This window comes from Pezoporus wallicus, unplaced genomic scaffold (genome assembly GCF_028554395.1).
Source record: "Pezoporus wallicus isolate ANWC-B61680 ecotype Strahan unplaced genomic scaffold, APGP_CSIRO_Pwel_v1 contig_3058, whole genome shotgun sequence".
Classification (NCBI taxonomy): domain Eukaryota; kingdom Metazoa; phylum Chordata; class Aves; order Psittaciformes; family Psittacidae; genus Pezoporus; species Pezoporus wallicus.
In genome coordinates, this window is record NW_026641153.1 from 4207681 (window position 1) to 4228861 (window position 21181).

Consider the following 21181-nt stretch of genomic DNA (forward strand, 5'->3'; position numbering starts at 1 on the left):
TAGAAAGTGGTCAGATCAATCCATCACCTGTTGAGGAAATATTGTCAAAAGATGTCACAAAAATTTAAACACAGAAACTATCTAGGTAAGCGGGGAAGTAATCAAATATGATTTTCGGAAATCAGATAGATTTGTATCCCACAGAAATCCTAAAATTTCCACCCTTTTCAACGAGCTAGTGATAAAAAATAATTTGTTGGAGTGAGAAATCAGGTTTTTACCAAACTAGATGAAGAATTTAAATATTTGATCTACAACTGCAATGACAGCAGGTAAGTGTGATGTTTTTTTTGACATCCAGGAAGAATGCTGCTTAAGAGCCACAATTTAAAATGTGAACTGAATTGAAGTAAGGTCATATCATATGCCTTTCTTGCGAGAATTCCATGGAAATCTCTGTTTTCTGATCTGTAATTTATGTATAACTGAGCAAAATAACAGTTTTTTCAAGCCATCAATTTAAATGTAAATTTATTATGAAAATAAAAATGATTAGAAAAAATACTGCTCTATGAAGAAGTGATTTAATTAGCTAGCATTAAAGGCTTTCTGTTATATCTATTTTCTGTTCTATTGCATCTTATATATTATATAAATGTATCTTCATTAAAATGTGCAAATATTAGTCCTGGAATCCAGTAGGCAGGAAAACAGATGGCAACAAAGCTAAAGAACATCTGCATCTTTGGAGTTTTAAATCTCTTATTTGTTTGTAAGTAACAGTGACAAATTGAACGTTAGAACAAAAAAGTGCAGTTTTCTGAAAATCAATCAACATCAAAGATGTCAAACACTGTGATTCATAAAACTTTAATGACAGTAATTATCCTGACCAGCTTCTTAAACAAAAAGAAAAAAAAGAAAAAAGACAATGAGTGGAATTTCTAGAAGCAGGTTATTAATTACAGCCAGTGACAAGATGTGCAGAAGGACCATCCAAAGTGAATTCCTGGCCTGAATAAAAGGAAATGCTGGAGAACAGACGAGAAAAGTGCTGAAACTGCAAAAGGCCCTTAAGCCCTTCTCTTGTGTGAAGCCTAGCTATGTTACAAAGCCACCAGAAACAAATGGCATCCCCTGCAGCAAAGCCTTATATTATGAAAAAAAAAACATCCAACAAAAATAAACCTTCTATCAGACCCTATAAATGGAGAAACAGCCAACAGTATTGTTTGGAATTCTGTCTTCAAACTCAGATAAATTTAATTATTCCATTTTACTTTGCATATTACCCAACTCTCTTAGGTACCCACCTAACACAGGAAAGTAAGATTTCCACCTTCAGGAATTCAGGTTCAGAACTTCTTGTCCAAACCAGACTAATGTCAGATGGAAGATTCCTCCCATGATTTCAGCAGTTTGAATGTATGGCAAGATGACCCAGTGTCACTGGAAAGCTGGTATGACACCTATGGGTAAGGATGCCACTCTGGGCATTCACATATTTCTAGGCATTAAGACAATGGGAAAGAGGGTCTTGACCAAAACCATAGCCAAAACTAGAAGACTGTAAGCCACATCTACTGTGGAAAAGCCCTCAGCCTTGTAATCTGAACTACAAGCAAGATAAAGTGTTTTAGCTTTGAGTTCCTGCTCCTCAAGCAGATTTGTGGCTATTTCAGTCAGAGTGGCAATATACTCACATTAAGCATGCACAACCATTTGGTTCACTATGGAAAATGTTGATTTTTATTTTGGAAAGTATTTAAACATCACACCCAGGGGTTTCTACTGAATTATCTTTGGATGGGAACCAAACTGGAAAATCTAACTATACAGCAAAGAAAAATTATGACTAAGCATACCATGAAAGCCAGGAACTAACAGACTTAGGCAAAGACAGGGAAATGACAACAGCAAGACTGAATGTGGTTTGGGACAAATGAAATAACAAAATTAAGCACCATTTTACTGCAAGGCCATTTAGCAATCCTCCAGCAGGTTTGCTAGTATTAAGAAATTCCCAAAAACTGTTTAAAGGCTGCCACAAAGCAGATGTACTCTACTATATTCATCATAGGGCTGTTCACTCCAACTTCAATTGAAATTTGAAGTGACCAAAGGGTGATGACTGAACTAATAAAATATGTTAAAGAATTCTCAGGAAAATCTATTTAATTTTTGAGTATAATCTGTTCATGGTTTATTTCATTGCATTTGACTTGCCTTTACCAGTCTATCATCTAAATGTTCATATATACTTAATATAAATTAGATGATACAAATACATAAAAAGATATAAAAAGATGGAAAATAAAAGAACCAAGAACAAAACTTTCAGGTTATGAAATGTAGCATTCATAATCACAAAGCTACAGGTAAGCAAAGATGGAGCATGCAATTAATGTCAAATAGGAGAACAGATATATATGGTTTGAATGCACTAAAAACATTGTGAAACTGAAGCAGGGTTACATGCATCAGTGGAATAGCCTGGTTTCTTTCCGAACAAACAGGCCTGAATTTGTCATTCAAAATTTCGCATTCTCGAATAAGAATGTCTTGAATTTCACATTCCAGGGACCCAGCAGGGCAAAGCTCCCTTTATAGTCAGTGGAAAATATCTTCTTGAAAGAGTGACTTGAGTTGAAGATGGAAGGAGTCTTCCTCTAAAAAACAGTGATCTGCCTTTATTGACTGAAGTGAATGTCTGATAGTTACTTTCTTTGCTTGGATACATACAAATGACTAAAGTCACTAGTTTGGGACTGTGTGACCACAATATTGACAACCACATGTTGAGAGCTGGAAAAGCATGAGACCAAGAAACACAAAGGTAGGTCAGCATCTTACACAGTCTTTTAGAATTAAACATTCTGAAACATCTACATTTTTAACAATGTGTTCAATCAATAACAGCAAAGCCTGAACAGTAAACCATGGTGTGTTTTCATATTAAATGTACTGATAGGAAAAAAACAACAACACAGGAAGCTAATTTTATCACATCAGAAAAATTCTAAAATCACAAAGGCGTTATTTGCTACCCTTAGAGGTATCTGAACATCTGATTCAAAGCACTCTGAAGTCAGGGACTTTGTATTAGACATAGGAACTCCACTCCAAGTAACTCTGAAGGCTTCCCATTTACAAGCCAGTGGGTTACTGACAGTGTATTCTGCAATGAGTCTCTCTGGCAACTAGGATGTTTTCCAGAGTTTGCTTCAGAGGCTGAGCAGCTGCATTTCCATAATCCAGTTTTTAAAGCTCTATCTTGACACTGCAATTTCTTTTTCATTTTCCCCAAGGCTCAGTAAAATTCAGTCACACCTCTTTATATATAAGCATAACTTACATATTTTTGCTTCATCTGCAAATCATGATCTCCCCCCTCAAAAAAAAACACATAGATTCTATTGTTGAAACACACCCATGAGGGACAAAAATATACAAAACTTCCCATACTCATGCCTGTACACTTGCCAATAATGAAAGCTGGACCAAAAGACCTGACAAAGCCTGATGTTATATCTCTTAATTCATCACAGTTAGAAGCAGATACTATATGGAACTGGCCTCTCTCCAACACATCAGCCCTTAAAACGAAATCATCTTGATGAGCAGCAGCTTTTCTACAGAATTTGAAAACTTTCAAATGGCACATAATATTCAAATATCAAATTTGGAAGTCCAAGAGGAGTTGGCTGCTCAAAGACCCACTGCTGCAAAGATTCTCAATGGGCAAATGAGGGCCAGTTTTTTCTAGGGATGACATTCTTGAAGTGGTTTTAATCATTATCACTGAGAAACAATAACACCCCCCCCCCCCCCCCCCTTCCCTTACCCATGATTAGCATTGTGGCTAGGCTATATGATGACAAAGAAAGTATGTCAGCATGTAATAGGCAGTAAGTTAAATCTTGTCTGGAATGAGTTGCCTCATGAGTGCCTAGAAGCAGTATAGATGCACGAGTATGGCTCTGAGCCCAGACTAATTAACCCTGCTGAGAACATGTTAACATGGCTATTTTGCTTCCGGGACTCAAGCTAACGCAGCTGAATGTTAAAGCATTATGCCGTGTGGACAACTCAAATGGTTTTGGAGATAGATCAATTATCTACACAGCGATGCCTTACACGATACAGAAATACAAAGAATGTTAATGACCCAGCTATCCCTATCACAGTAAAGGCATGGCTAGACTATTTCCAGGACAAGAAAAACACCTCCTAACTTTTACACACAAGCAGCCCCATGGCAGAGACCACCGGAGACCCTGGTCTTGGAGTCTCAGTGGAATGGCTCCCTCCTGCCATTCTGTGAATACAAATTGCCTTAAAGCACCAGACGAGAGGCAAGGTCATAGCCTTGAACTCTGTTCATGTTCATGGCTTTGGAAATAAATTACCCAAAGGTGGAATGCAGGGTGTGTCCTGGGCTCTCAACTCAGAAACTCTTAAAATGATTACATTCCAGTATGCTTAGAAAGTGCAGTTTAACCAAGAGGGCTGTGTCTAATTGCTATATTCTTGTCCCCAGGTACAGCATGGTATATATGACGGTGGAATAGTATACCAAATAAAAAAGACAAAGAGCTCACTTGTTCCCGCTAGAACAAAGGCTGCTTCTGGATACTGAACACTTCGGGAAATGTGGGAAAACATCAGGGGCTGAAGTCTGATTTCTTGGCAGTTGAGGTCTCAGAAATAAGGCTGCACACCTTAACTTTAGCAATACATCACCAAAACCATTAAAGAGAAGATTATAACACAGCAAATGCAAGCTGCTATAATAATAAACAGGATTTTCATACTGCAGCCAAGAGACTACTGCTTTTGGCTAATTTCCACTCCATGCCAATAGAATGAGGTTGTAACTATGAAAAATGTGGTTTTATATAGAAAACAAACAAACAAAAGCCACAACAATATTCCCCCCTCTCCAAAAACTTTCTGTGGACTCCTGTAAGGTAGGATTTTCATTTCTCACTTTCTTTGAGTGGGAAAAATAGGAGGGAAATCTAGGTCTTTTCTAGGGCTATATTTGTGAATTGTGAGGTTTGTCCTTAAGCAGAATTACAATTCTGTCATCATTACTGGTAGATATGTTTACAGAAATGTAACTGACTTATTACTTGACTGCAGAGGGCACAGTCCATGAATGCTGTGATTTATTTTCTCTTTAAACCTGGCTCAGTTCATAATGACTCTGTCATGTCTTCAGCTGATGCAGACTGGCTCAGTAGTGTGGGCTTGAAGACAGTGTAGCTATAAAAGCTTATGCCTGTGTTTTTGGAAATAGAAATACTTGGGTCCATGCTCTTAAAAAGTTACAGTTTGTAGGATCGTGTAATGTACGTGTGTGTGTAAATATGTATTTTAAAAACCAAACACTTCTGGCTAATCTTTAATATTTTTTTTTTCTTTTACTTATGACTTTGCTGGAAAAGAAAGCAAATAACATAACAGATTACACTTTATGTAAGTAGGAACATGTGATAACTAGTATCAGGTATTATGGATAGGCCAATGATGTTTCTTCTGCCTCCCTCAAACTGAAAATAGGAAATGCTGCTTGCCATGATAAAAGACACAACTGGTTCTGAAAGTGATTGTTGAAAGCACTGCCTCCCAATTCATACTGATATCCCGTAGCGATATACAGAATGCAGATGACGTAAATCTGAACTAGTGCTATTTAGTGCTACAGCGGCTGTGTTATTACAACCCATGCTTCAAGATGGTAAGTATGGTCTTGTAATAGGACAAGTGGCAGCTGCTTGACTCTGGGCACAGAGATGCCAGCATGAGTATTGTAATCTTCTGGGTCTGAAAGTAGCTGGGAAAAGAGGATGCTTTCCAGAGAAAATTTTCCCTAAGGGGGAGAATTAGTGAGAGACCATGTTGTTGAGCCATTGAAAATTAGCCAAATAGGTTGCATTGACTAACCTCCTTATTAAGAACAAAGCCTATTCAATTTCAGCATGTGTCTCTGGCATTAATGTACAGAGCCCTAAGGCACAGTGAGGTAGAGAGCAATTGAGTTCTAGCAGAAAAATCTGGGTTTAGACCAAGCAAATGATTTTACAAGTTTTCTGGACTCCTCCCACCGCTGTTATTTTCTGTTTGCTAGGGAAAGAAGGCAAAGGCTTAACTATATGCAGTACAGGTCACATTATTGAGACAGTTCAAGTAGAAATTGTTATGTTAACTGTTGAAACCAAAAAGATGGATCTTGTATCAGAGTGAAATAAGCATAGCAGATGTTTTGTGTCAGAGCACAGCTCCAGAGCATCTTAGTAAACAGAGGAGTCCACCTGCATATTTTAATTTATATTAAATACCTATAATAATTATATTTGTATTATAATAATTTGCATTATAATGTCTTCTTATTTGCAGGCAGTCAAGATAAATGTACAAAAAAACAGGCATCTGAATTTTCAAGAGAATTCTCTATCCATCAGGAAGTGCTCAGTAAATCAAGAAGACAGTACAAAACTAACATTAATATTAATCACCTTACTTATCAGTTTCCATTGTTTTGCTTTGACTATTACAAATAAAAATCAAGATTTTTTTTTTGCCATTAACATGACTACTCCACAAATTTAGTCTCATTTGAGGTATGATTACACCATGGTCATTAGGATTTCCTTATAATACATTTGCTTTTATTCTGATAACTTATCTCTTTTTTCTCTAGGTAAAGGATGCTAGAGATCTGTAGCTAATATATCTTACTTCACTACAATCTCTCTTGTGCCTTGGCTTGAAAATGTTGTCTACCAATTTCTCCTAATGCATTAAGTGCTCTCTCATAATCAGCAAATGCCATGTCTAGCAGCAAATCATATATGTTTGCATTTCCATTCTGCCATTAATCACAGTGCTGTGAAATACCCAGCTAAAGATTACCCATTCTTTCGCCTGGCTAAAAACCTACTAGAGAACTGATTTATGAAGAAGCATTTTTTGTTTTCTTAACACTTTATGACAAGGAGAGAAGTGTGAAATGGTTGTGGTCACTGAAATCTCAGTTGGATTTAGGAGTCTGTCAAACTGAAGAGAAGTTGTAGATTCATTGCGTGACCATTAGCTGAATGGGTGCTGCTCTAGACATATCTTACTGCAAATCAGGAACTCTTTTGTCTGTTTGCTAATTTTTCAAGCTTCTTAATAAGATAATTTTCTCTGCCAGGAGGGGCACATAGCTCAGAAAATGCAAGTTAATGAAAACTTCTGAACAAAGTATCACAGAAATGTGCCTACTTGTGTGATTGCTGTGATGGTGTTGCTGATACCTAGTTAGCTACATGAAATAAACATTTGCTCAAAGCTTATATTTACTAACATTAAGACAGTGAAGTCCCATTTTCCTGATTTTTACCAGTGATACCTGGGTACCGGGATTTAATGAGGAGCTGAGGACAGGTTAGGACCACTTACACTGACAGCTTCTGTCCCCGTAGTATTATGGGTCAAAGGAGTGAATAGAGAATATGCATGACACAGAAATCAAGTAGTGGGAAAAAGACCTTGACAAAACCAGGAGGCTGTTAAACAGCAAACTCTACACTGAATGCTGTTGTCATGTGCAAGAATTTGTTTCTCTTCTTCTTATCATTTGAGGATGCTTCTGCCCTTGACAGAGACATTTCTTCAGAGAGAGTGCAGCTCCTGAAAATCTGAGTCTTCATTATAAATACCATAGGGGTGGAAATCTTTCATAAGGGGCAAAAGCAGGATGAATGAAAGAGAAAGTGAAGGGAGTAATTGTTTAAAGGAGGTCAGGCACTGACCAAATGAAACTTATTACACTGCACCAGATGCGGGTCCTGGTTCCTCCTGATCAAGAAGGTCAAGGACTGCACTTCTTCCCAGGGAACAAAACCTCCAGGCAGATGTGGGTGTAGCTCAGTAGCTATATACATTTTTATCCTCCCCTCACCCCAACTGGTTATCAGGAATGTGCAGAAACAAATGACTGACCCCAGCTCTCAGTAATGCCCAGGAATGATGTACTGAGCTAGGCTGAAGGGATGGGTTTGAATAACCTACCATTCAGTGGGCATGTTCCACAAAAACCTGCATACCTTGCATTGTGTACACTTCAACAAGTCAATCCTCACTGAAAGCTTATGAAACAAAGCAGGTCACTATTACATATCTGAAGGTAAATACATTATTGTTTAGACAGAGGATTATAATTTATAAGCATATCAGCTTTTTAAAAAGAGGTGCACAGTCAATATCAATTCTATTTTTCAGACAAGTGAATTTCAGTCAACATTACTAATCTATGTTCAGAAAAATTATTATGATAGCTCACTAACACTGTTTCCTTCTGATTTAAAGGGGAAAACAGATTTCTCACAGAAACAAATCAAACTCTTTTTCTTCCTTTTTTACTTTCTTGAAATAAAATAAAAGATAGAAGTCCTCACCTTACAAACTCTGCCAACCCGGGAAAGGATTGTCTTGTCAGATGTGCCACTATCCTGTGATATTTCTCGGAAAAAGAAGTAGATTTTGTCGTCATCTGGGTTATAGGTGTCCGGGATCGGAAAAGTTGCAATAAATTTTGCTCCTAAAAGTTTCCCCAAGAAAAAAGGTTTTAAAAATCTGAAGAAAAGTTTTTATACTTGCTACTACATTTATGCTTCAGAATCTGCATTTATATTGCACTTTCCAGTGAAATAAAAATATCACTATATAGACATGTAGTGGAAAGTTTCTTACTAACTCCTAGTGAAAAACACCAGAGATTCTCTGTGTAACGTTTTACTCTCAGTGTAATGTTTTTGCATATATACCTTACTATCACTTGCATAAATATGCAGCACTGGCTATCATTCTCTGTTTGAAAATAGGATAACTCTCGGTACAAAATACTGCCTAAAAATCTGCCTTATTGCTCTTGACACCAATAAAAGCTAGATAGATTTGCTGAAATTATATGGTAGAATTGAAATTAATTTAGTTACACACTGCAGCAGTTATGAGTACAGAAATACACTACTGTTTTCTAGAGATAGCTTGCAAAGGAATGAACGAACCTTTATTGACCGATGGATTAAAAATTCAATGTAAATGACAGCTTTAAATGTTTCCTACATATCTGTGCTATAACAATCTTACTGCCCATATCTACCAAACCCGACTTGGATTCCCAAGTTAGCACATGATAATCCTCAACTGACTAGTCAGTCTTAAGGACACAGTTCCTTGCTGTGTGAAAACAGATTAGCTGTACCAACATCATGGTTTGTCTGGGTTATTTAAATCTGTTTTTTGCAAGAAACGTTACAGCATGCCTTGCTTTGACGTGCTGAGCTGTGATATTACGATTACTTCTGGTCTCTTCCAAAACAAGCTTGGGTGTCTCTGCCTGCGTCTTATGGGCATACTTATCAAGGCAAGGATTTAATACACCTTTCACTGTCTTCTTCAGCTCCCTCATCCATGATCTGCAGGCCTTCTCACCAGTGGTAGTTTTTTTTTTGGTTTGGTTTGGGTTGTTTGGGTTTTTTTCTTTAAACTTAGTACTAAAATCATCAATTAAACTAATTCCAGGGGTCCCTGACTGCAGCAGAGCAGGCAACAACCCTGCCTTGCACAAGTCAACCAGATACCTGGGGAAGGGACTTTAAAGACGTTCCCTAATGTGCTGCAATAGATGAGTGCTTCTAAGGGCACTTGGATCAATTATGTTTTTCTTTAACCAGAAGTGGCTACACAAATACAGTGCAAAGAGACCCTTGACTCTAAAATGCATTCTTTCAGCAATAAAATACACAGTCTTTGCCCCCATAAGCAGGCAGGCTGCAGCAGAAAGCACTAAGGAGGACACTGGAAGATGGCAGAGCAAACAGAGCACACTGGTGATATGTGGGAAATATTATTATCAGCTTTTAATGTATCTTCATGCCTTTGTTCTTTTTATAATGGCTGTTACTTTACATTAGCCTTGACGGATTTTCACTGTGAACCTTATAGTATACACAGGACAAAAAGTGGGTCCTTGATTCAAAAGTTCACTACCAAAAGCTGGAGACGAAACGGGATGTGTTTAAGTGCTGAATGTGCACCTTCGTGACAGAAGAGTAAATTTATGGGTCAAAATAACTACAGCGCTGCTTCCATTTTAAACCTTTCTGACACTACAGAATGGTGCCAGCAGAAAAATTAAATGATGCAAGCATCAAGCTCCATAAATTTAAGTTAGGATTTCAAAATGAGCTTAAAGAAAATATTCAATTACCCCTCAGGGGCTGTAAGGCTACTTTGAAGATTAGATCTCTGAGCATGAATAAATACATAAATACGCTTCCAGTACATTTCCTTAAATATGTGGTTAGCTAAATAAGCATTTAATAGGAAAACCTGCTAAATACTTCTATAGCACTCTTTTGAATTTCACATAGATTTTTTTTAATCCATATTCACGTAACAAAACTCTGAATATATGGGTTTTTTAAAATTAAATTTCATTGCTTTACTTGACAAGCCAAATGCAAAAACAAATATCTCAATACCAATGCCTGGAAGAGATTTAGAAGAATCTCTAACAAATTAAAGGAATACAGATATTTATTGATTTTAAATCACAATTGAAAACACTGAAGTTGAGTTCCAAACAAAAATACTCTGTAAATACGAAGACAAAGAGAATGAAAAAAATGTAATGAAAGAGATCATGATCCGAAGAGCACATTATGTTCTGCAAATGAGATCTTCTTTTGTAACCCATCTTGTAATCTCATCTTTTGTAACCCATCCATACAATATAGAAAAGTGTCTTTAAACCAACTATGAATTAGTTTTTTTTTCTTTGCATGGGAAACAAATTATATGATGATGATTTTAAACCACTGTTTGTTTTCCCATATGCACAGTTGTGCCCCCTAATAGCTTTAATAGACAGTTCTCCCACATACTACCTTCATGGCTAGATTGTGAGTAACCAAAGAGGGGATCAAAAGCATCACAAGCTCTGACAACAGATGGTACAATAAATTCAGATATTGCTTATGCTTTTTTCAACATGTTTTTGTGGCTTAGTGGGAAGAACTGTTACACTTAATCCTTCACTGCTGGGTTTGTGGAGTGGTCATGTTTGCTGTTGGGTACCTGTCGGCTATCACACCCTTCTAACACCAGCAGAAGTTTAAGACACCACAACTGTGCATGCTGTAGTAAGACCTGCACAGAAGTAAGACTCATTAGGCTCAGACAAAGAGCATAGCAAATGAGTACCAAATCCCAGAACATGAAGAAATGGAAAAGCAACCCAAAACAGTGGGAGGCAGCACGTCTTTAAAGTCGGGCTGCCAGAAATACGCAGCATGATTAAATGCAAAGACAGTGCTCAGTTCATTTACCTTTCACTGTCTATAAGTCAAGCTCCTAACCTAAGCTCATTCAGGTGCTCTTTCAAGGAGGGACACAAGGAAGAAAGTGACAATGAATTATCCTATTTAATGATCCTATTTTCAGACAGATGCCTACAATAGGTGGGGTGAGTCACCCTCTGGAAGTGCCACCTCTCTCTGTAAATTACAGAGACAAGCCAAACGACTGAGCCCAGACAGGATACTAATTTTTGCCTCTTATTGCTAAGTGAGCTGAATCCTAGCCAAGTTTCACAGAATATAAAGAAGTCATTGCCGGCAAGTCTTTGCCCTGGCAAAACTGCCTTAAGTGCAGTGAAAAAAAAAAAAAAAAATGGGGGTAGGGGGTGTGGGGGGAGAAGCAATTCAGGGAAGCACACATCCAGCAATGGTTTTAGCTTCCTATAAAGAGGGACGAATGTGCAGCTGTTTAGTGCATGCCTGTATGTAGGTCTCAGGTATCTCACCATGAGATGCTCTGCTTTGCCCACTGGGGTGGAGTGGTGCAGAGTCAGTTCCAGTAAGTGGCTTTGCCATCTGGAGCCAAGCCACCATCCCCACATGCCTTGTGCCCAGCCATGGCCATGGGTGACATGCCTCCAGTCAGTGGCTGCAAGAGTACCCGATTCTTTAGCTCTGCGGGAGAAGGGCTGAAATCTGAGCAGAGGCATCATCCCCTCTGTCTTCAATGCCACTGTGTGCAGGAGTATGAGCTTGTGTGAGCATGAGTCATGGGAAAGATCAGCTGCCTTCCTCCTTTCCTCCTCCGTGGAGCTGCTATTCAGTCACTGAGATTATGGCATGTCTTAATTAGTCAAGATAGAGATGCCTTGCAAGGAACTAGAAGGTATCCTACGCATTTTTCCCTTATGCTTTGTCTTTCCCTCCCTTCCCTCAGGAAAGGATAATCCTGTTTCCAGAAACAAAATAAGGCTAAACTTAAAAAATATTAGGGTGCATTACAACAAAATTTCCTCAGCCCTCTGGTAAAAAACAAGCTACACATTTTATGCTTATCCTAAGTAAAACATGAGTCATGCCTGGAAATAATTTATTTCTAATTGTACAATTACTCAAGTATGTACAACTTTTCCTGGAGGCCTAACACATGCTTGGTAAATGGGTGGTAGATTTAGAGAAGAGGGGATTTAGATGAGATGAGAGTTTTATACCTGAAATCGAGTAAATATTTTCTTTATACCAATATCGGCTGAAAGCACAATGGTATGCAGTTGGTAGTGTTACACAATAAACTAGAAATATACTGGCTACCCTATAGCTTATTGCCATAGGATATGATCTCATCATTTAGAGCTGCACTCAAAATTTTCTCCAACCTTAAAATTTTGACTGTTTCAAAATATTAAATGCACCTCATTTATATCTGTGCCTCTTAGCATAACACTGCATGGATTGTGTATGTGAAGTCTTAGACAGAGCGTGGCTATAGTTTTTTATGTGGCTGGAAACAAGGTAAACCTGAAGAATATATGGGGTCTTCAGTGTTTATACAGCGTGGGGTAATTTCCACGTCGCAGTCTAACACACTAAAGCTGTTCTTCAAATCCAGACATATTAATATATTGTTCTCCTTAGAAAACTTTCATAAATACAGATGCTTTAAGTGAAAACAGAATAAAACATGAATCAACCTAAAAGAGGAAAGGCAGACAGCCTTACCCCCACCCAGCCTCCAAACTAAAGCACATAAACTGTTCTCAAACCTTTAGTTTATTCTGTGTTCTTGTACTCGCCTCAAACTGCTCATGAAGAAACATTAATAGCACAAAGAAATGTTTGGAGCTGGATATTTAAGCTGTAACTTCTTTTGGGCTGGGAGCTAAACCCTGTAATGCTCATCAAGGTGGATCTATAATAATGATAACACCAAATGCTCCTCAGGGCCAAACTGCAGTAAATCTTTCTTTTTTGGATATTATAGCATCCCCTAGGAAAGCGGCTACCCAAGCCATCTTTCCACGTTAAGCATCAGCAGGCTGCCAGTGATAAAACTGTATATTCAGTTGCATGGTGAATTACAGTTAGAGAACTGCCTGCTGGAAGGACCCATCCTGGTCCGTACCACTTACAACCCATTTCTAGTCTACACTGCACAAGGGATTTGTAGAAATGAGAGACAAGGGATAGGAAAGGTGGGACAAGAAAGGGATCGAGCACAGGAGATGAAAGAAGGAAGGTCACCAGAGTCAGATGTGAGATTTTTCTATCTGCCTGAAGGACTTTTCCTATTTAAATAGGTAGAAGGACTTTATATGGCTACTCCTTTCCTTCTCATCTCACAGAAATCCTGAGGTTACAGAATTACACCTAGACAGAAATGTAAGGCAACAGCTTAGAAGAAAGGAGAGAATTGGGTGGAATGAAAAATAAAATAAAAAAGGAACATTTCCTCTTGTTGAGGTCTCAAAGAGTTAAGAGGCAAAATTATCCCTTTCAGAAGCTGTCTGCTGGGAAGACAACTTAACCCTGTGGTCAGCAGTCCCTGGCTTTACAATATACCCATAATAGTTACACAGGCATCCTGAATCAGGGCCAATGTTGCCACATCTTTAAAGACAGTTGACGGCTAAAAGCGGGATGCCTTAATTGAGCAGGGCTTGCTTGTGAACGAAGTTTTCCATCTTACTCTGTGTGTGGTTTGAGACTGGCTGGGTGTAAAAGCAGCCAGTTTCTTAAAGGGTTTACTAGCTCAGAATGTTTTTTAATGGGCAAGAAAAAGCAGTATTTTGCTTGGGAAGCTATTTTAGGGTGCCCTTAGTGGTTTTAAAACGATCCTCACAGCAACAGAGGGTATATTTCCTCCTCAAAAGAAAAGGAAAAGACAAGAAAAAAAAAGACCTCCTGCCTAAAAACATGGAATTTCTAGTCTGTCATTTCTACATGTTGTAGGGAACAGCTTTCAGGAGTGATCGGAAAAATGGTTTAGAAAAAAAATTATTCCGACAAGACTGAAAATAGAAGCATTAAAAGTCGTTATATTATTCCAATTACAGGACTATACACAGATGTACAGATCAAAGACGGAAAGAATGATTAGGTCCTATGCTCCTACTCTTTCCTTAATTAGCATTTTCACCTCTGTGACTTTTCTCAAGTGCATTTTTGTTCCACTGAGCATTTTTTTTACAAAAAAGCCTATGTAATCCAAAGATACCATGATACAGTATCTATATTTATAGTTACTCGACATATATTTATGTAAGAAAGGGGCTATTAACTTCAGAGAGGCAGGGACAATGCAAATGACAACAGCATATGTTTGGGATCTTACCAGTAAGCCAGTAATGTTCAGAAAAGTCGGTTCTGATGTAATGGTGGTCGTGAGAAGGGCCCAGAGAACGTGTTAGAGCAGTGTCTTTGCCAAGGAAATCAGAAGCTGTTCCAGCATAAAGATACTCATCTGCAAATGAAAAAGAAACAGGGTTTCTACAGCTGCAGGATAAACAAAATTGAAACTATTTGTGTTTTGTTGGGTGAACAACACGTGTGTTTAATTGGCCTCTGAACAAATTTAATGATTTGAAGTATTATCAATTTATATTTTAATGGGATTTTGCATTCTGTGATGTAATTTACATTTAAATGTGGGTAACATTGGTAATTATATGTCTTGGAAGTAGAGGAGTCCAAGTCTAATTTTCAGACCTTTTAGGCACTCAGAAATGTAAATTCCCCCGGCTGGGCTCTTAAAGGTATGAAGGTATATTCAATCTGTGCATCCTGCCCCTTTAGCACTGACCATGGAACTGGGGGCCATGGAGAGGACGTGACCATCTATGCATTCAAGCTAGCTCTTGTGTCCCAGGCTTGCTGCAGCCCCAACGGCTTTATTGCTCCTGGGCTTGAGCTAGTAAACATGATGGATGCTTCACGACGGGAACTTTGCAACTTGGCCCGTTCCTGGTGTAGGGATCTCTATCCAACACTTCATTCATGAAGAGGAATTTAGGCACCATGAGAATTCTTCTCAACTATGTAATGTGTTAATAGTAGGGATATGGCTGCAGACCCAAATCGTGATCATTTTAACATAGCGAGTGGTCCCACAAAAATAAATGAGACATCTTGATTGAATAAGGCAGACAGAATTTGTTTCACAAGGAAACTATATCTGTAATGCAGTACAGTTTTTGCAGCAACTGCAGTTACTATTTAGTCTCCTGCCAGCCTTGTGGAATATGCAAAACTTCACAACTTTAAGAATTGTACAATATTTTCTGTTTCACTTCAGATCTCTGTTATTTTCAAAAAAGAAGCAAAGAAACACTATCAATCACTGTCAGTTTTTTACTGCATGTTACAAGTCTTTTTTTTCTGTGAAATAACGAGATAGCTTTAGTGTTTGGAGGAGTTTGTTTTTTGTTTAATGACTTACAACAATGAATCCCTGGAGTTCATAAAAGGAGAAAAGATTCATATTCATAAACAATAATCATATAAAAAGCTATATGATACATAAAAATCCCCTTCCCAGAGTTCCTTTTCTCCAGGTTTTCTGATCCTCTGGGTGGAAGCATTTCACAGGATCTTTTAGAGAGAAGTCTTTTGTTGAGAGTGAAGGAAGAGCAAATACCATTCAACATAGATGTTTGTGTTTTCATTTGCAAAAGATGTAAATGTACTTAAAAGTATGAGATCAAGGGGAAAAAAAAAAATCTAACAAAACCACAACCCATGATTCACCTTAAGCACTTTATTCAGAAAGAAAAAAAAGATCAGCTTTCTTTTTACCTCATTATTATTGTTACTTATGTAGTATGTCCGTGACAGTATTGGAAAGCACATCTTTCAGACAGCATGTCGCCTTTGTAAAGAAACAATAGTACATTCTGAAAGGTATTTGTCATAATGAGGAATGGGCAGGGTAATTGGTGTTTGCTAACTGACAGGCACTCAGTGATCAATGTAACTGAAGGGCTAACAGAAATTCTCCATCTTTGCTTAGGCTCTGCTGACAAGGCTTTTTCAGCACTTCTCTCAGCTTTTGGTATCTCTCATTCCAAGTTCCAGTTATGTCCAGAACGGTTTTGGTGAGCAGTAACTTGTAACAGAAGATGGATAATGAGCATGTGATTTTTCAGTTAAAAAGGGCAGCTTTTCAAATTTACCTGCGGCATTCAGTCGGGGCAAAATATATGTAGAATTCAAAGAGAGATTCTTTGTAGTTGAAAGAGAGCAGCTTCTTCATTTCACAAGATTTAATAGAACAGTCAAAGCACTAGAGTGCTACTGAAATTAGCGAACACTATAATAAATCATGGAGTTCTAGTGCATTAAAAAAAGTAAAAAAAAAACCCAAAAACTTAAAGTTTCTAGAAACCCATTTTAAAAATAGACTTCATGGTCATTAAATAGTACTAGGGGTCCCTGAGAAGAATAAGCACTGGCTTTAATCTATTGTTTTTAATAAAGGAAGTCCTGCCCCATCTATAGGGTCAGAATCACAAATCATCTATCTTATTATCTGAGACTAAAGACTGAACATTAGTCATATTCTTTTTATAACACAGAGTGACCGATACTTCAAAGCATTGTCACCACTGTTCTTTGGCTGCAAATGAAAATGTCATGGTGCTTCACTCTTATCTTGTATTCATACGCTTGACAGGCAAGTTAAATGAAAATTGTCTAAAGCTATGAACCAAACCACGACAAAAGTAGCTCTTATAGTGATTTGAAATCCGGAGGTCAAGCTGACATTCCTCGGCACCAAATGTCAGACCACACAGTGCTGTGATGCACACAGCAGGCAGATTGCACTATCTTGTTCATGGGCTTCCAGCTTCAGAAGTGGCTACTCGAGTAAATAGAAACCTCAAAATTGTATTTATGGAAATAGTGGATGTCAGCAGACTTCAAAGGGCAGAATATATTGATAATTTCAGAAAGAGGCCCAGAAGCGCTTCAAACATTGTCTGTCCGTGGGTATTTTTGGTTGTCTTCTTAAAGGAGAAATGACTGGGTGAGGATGAAACCACCTCCCTGCTCAACTGGCAGAGGATCTGCAGTCACTCAAATGGCTCTGTTTGTGTTACTGCATTTCCAGCCCCTTGACATCTGCAGGCTGAAGGCCCCTGAGAGCACAAACCAGAAACACAACCAACACCAGTGGAGGTCCACTGATGACTTCTGCTGAGCCTCTGAACCCAGGCTCACATATGAAGCCATCACAAATCTGAGAGGAGCACTTGGCTCTGATGATTTCTTACCTGCCATCACTGAAGCAAATGGCTGCTGAGGATCGAAGGGGCATTTTAACCTGCCAGACTCCAAGTTCTGAGTATCCAGCCGAAATACCATTTCCTGAGAACAAATACATATTCATTATCCTGGTACAGCTGCAGAGAAACTTTCATATAGACGGACTGTTCTGCTAACATACAAAGTGAAGTTGTGGTAGATCACACAAATGTCATCTCAGCATTGATGTTTACAGTCTGTGTCTCTGTTTTACATCTAGATTTTTTTTTTTTGCTCATTGTTTTAACATACCCTGTTCACTCTATAGAGACACAAATCTTAAAAAAATACAATTATTTTCAGAAAAAGAGATGCATTGTTCATTTCTACTCAAATTAAGAGTTGGATTGTACTTAAAAGTCATTGACTTCTATTTGGGAAAGTGCTGATAGACTGTGTTGCAACAGGAGACCCAGAAGGGATTCTGGCTGACTTAAATTTCTCCAGGGACTGCTGAATAATGTTCACAGCAGACACAGTTCAGCCCCTTTTAAATGAACGCAGCATATGCTCTCCTGTTTTTTTAACAAGGCTAATGATACAAGAGATATCAGAATAGATCCTTCCTTGTAGTTCCCAAATATAGTGTGATTAATTCCTGGGTTACAGAACAAGGGCGAAGAGGAAGATAAAGAAAAGAAATGATTTTAAAACTATTCCTGATGTGTTCAGTGGGTAATCAACAACACAATTGTTGCAAGCATCAATTTGAAGTTTTATTATAGTTTTGAATTGCCAGCAAGGATGCTTTCACTTGATCCATTCATTACTTTCCTAAAAGCACGCTTAACCTAAAACTCGTAGTGAATCCTTCTGAAGGCAAACTGATTGCTCAGAGTAGCGAAGCACAGTCTTTGCAGGTACAGAAGCTTGATTTTCTGATGCTGTTAGAGAAGGGAGATTGCCTACAGAAGTGCTGTTAACATACCCTCCTACCTACAGTGATACTTAAAATCCCTCTGGTGTTCAAGAATCAAATCATTGTGGGTTTAATGTCTATTGTAGAGACATAAATTTGAAGCTAGTTTAAAATTAAAAATCAAAACACCTCTATGATTTAAACAGTTACTTTAAAAAAGGTGATTGTAAATATTTGTTTCTATAACTCTGCCTTGCAAGAGGACTGAAGAGGACAAATGACAGTTAAGTATGCCCAAAGACAGCCACATAGGATCAGACTTTACAACACATTAATTCAATTTCTCCTTAATGTACATCAGATTACAAATGACCAAGCCTTTCTATTTCATTGAGGTGTCTCCTAAACTCTCTTGGCTCAGAAGACAAGAGCACAGGTTACTGAATAATTAAGCTCCTTAAGAGAAAAGAAAAATCAATTCCATCTGTCAATATAAATTCCATTTCCTCCAGCAACCCTATCTGATACAAAGCAGAATTTAATCATCAACCAACCACCCTTTTCATCTTCCCAAACCTGTGGGATATCAGGTAAACCAAATTTTCAGGCTGCTGCAGTGGATCAGAGCACATCAAGGAAAAGAATAAATTTAAAATACTAGTGTCCCATCCTCCTTTCTTCTAAGATGTGCAATCCTGAGCTGCTCAGAGGACCTTTGCTGTATCACACACAAAGAGGCTGGCTGCAAGTCCAGCAGCACTTAAGGAACTGAGGGATTTATAGATCAACATGAAATATTTCATACTTCACCCAGACAAACTAATGGACACCACAAGGCATTCATACAGAATTAACCTCCTGATTTCACTTTGAACAAAGCTTTCAAAGAATAGAGCATCCCTTGGAGAACTGTGGCTAACAGCACCAACCAGGCCAAGCCTCTTCTGCAGCCAAGAGAAGTTTTGGCAGTGACTTCAGCAATAGCAAGACTAGGACTTTAATCCCCTTTAATTGTGTGATCCCGTAGGGGATTTGTACTGCTTCAAAAGCAGTGTCTGCTATGGTCTTGAGTCACCTGATCCACACTGTTTTCCTCTCTGTTTTCCTCTCTGTTTTCACAGCACTGGCACTGGGCAGATCCACCAGCAGCTTTCAAAGGTCAGCAGAGCACTGCCTGCTTCAACAGCCTTTGCAAGGCTACCTCAGGCTGTGGCTCTCCCAGGCATCTACATCTTCCTGTAGAGGTTGCTAATTACCAAACAACCATTATCCACTCTTATAACCCAGAGGTGAAAAAATGGGGAATGGGAGGGAGAAAAAAGGGACCAACCCCCCCCAAAAATGGATCTGCAATAGAAGTGCTTTGTTTTACCACAAAGGACTCCTGGCTTACTAAAATGAGGTGACATTTTCAGCTGCCTGTCAAATTCATGTCAGTGAGCCTGTCCTCAGCACCCTCCTGCCTTGTCACATCTATCTGGAGAAGCAGTGCAAGGATATTGGCTGTAGGGTGTTTGGGGTCCAAGAAGGAAAGGGAAAATATGCCATTCATAGAATCATAGAACAGTTAGGGTTGGAAAGGACCTTAAGATCTTCAAGTTCCAACCCCCAATTCAAAGCTGTTAATTCAGTAGAAGGCTGTAGAAGGGACGCTTCATGGGAAGAGGCATAAGTAGCACTGAACACTGTCCAACCTACCACTGCAGCTGAGCAACCAGGAGGAATGCAGGAGAGGCAGGACTGGGAGACAGTGAGGGGATTAGGAAATACAATACCGGAATTCTTCTTCCATTTCCCCTCATAAGGTAATTTGTCACTTCTAATTGAGACAGACCCCTTGTCTAGACTGGCTGCCAGACTGAACAATCGGACCAATTCTATAATTTCATGATGTTTGATGAAAACAGCCTTCACAAATGAAGTAGTTAAAGGTTCGATGGTAGAGTGAGTACGGCATCTTGCTAATGACCCGGAGGTAAACCAGAGCCTTGCTTATACTCTTGCTGAGAGCTGCTCTTTTCAATTCAGCCATGTATTTGATCATTCAGGCTAAGGAATCAGCATGATACAAGGGATCTAAAATTTCAGTTACTTCCACTGGAATATTTAAAGAAGTGAAGCAAAGAAGCTTACAAAATTATTTTGTTGCAAGCCCAATTATACAGTATATACCAAACAATACCAGGAGCATTAATGGTTTATTAGGGAAAGAGCACCACTGTGCAGATTTAAGGCAACTTCAGTTTTCTGTAACATATGAAGCCCTTCTGGGCTAGTCAATTGTATAGAATATAATGATGGGTCTCAGCCTGAGCAAGCATGAATAACTTCCACCCCCCCCCCCCCTTTTTTATTTGTGAGCCCTTGATTCTATTTGTCAGAATAACTCAAATATGTACATATTTCAGGTTATCACATTTAACAACATAACATTAGACCTCACTTCTTATATGATATCATTTCACTGAAACCCAAAGAAAAGAGGAAGCTTGCAACACAGGCAAGCAGCCAGACAGGTCACATCTCAACACTGTCTGAGAACAGAGCCAGTGTTACAAATATAGCCAAGGTGTTATACATACAGGAGTTAAAAAGAGACTTGTGTACTAAGTGGCTGCTTGACACAACACCAAAATTCTTCTGTTGTGGGGGTTAGTCTCAAACATTTGCCACTTAGGATAGAGATTTCTTTGTCACCAGCAAATGAAGACCAATCAGCTGCTAACGT

General features: G+C 38.6%; 1 protein-coding gene across 3 annotated transcripts in view; it reads right to left on the bottom strand.

The window, feature by feature from the left end:
• The window catches only part of SEMA3D (semaphorin 3D), a 138117-nt gene that overhangs the window by 41395 nt on the left and 75541 nt on the right, over positions 1–21181 (bottom strand). For all 3 annotated transcript variants that reach the window (XM_057422513.1, XM_057422515.1, XM_057422512.1), the window contains exons 6-8: positions 17564–17657; positions 14626–14754; positions 8388–8530 (exon numbers count right to left, since the gene is read on the bottom strand). In XM_057422513.1, coding sequence (XP_057278496.1) covers positions 8388–8530; positions 14626–14754; positions 17564–17657 — 366 coding nt within the window. The remainder of the gene's footprint in view (positions 1–8387; positions 8531–14625; positions 14755–17563; positions 17658–21181) is intronic.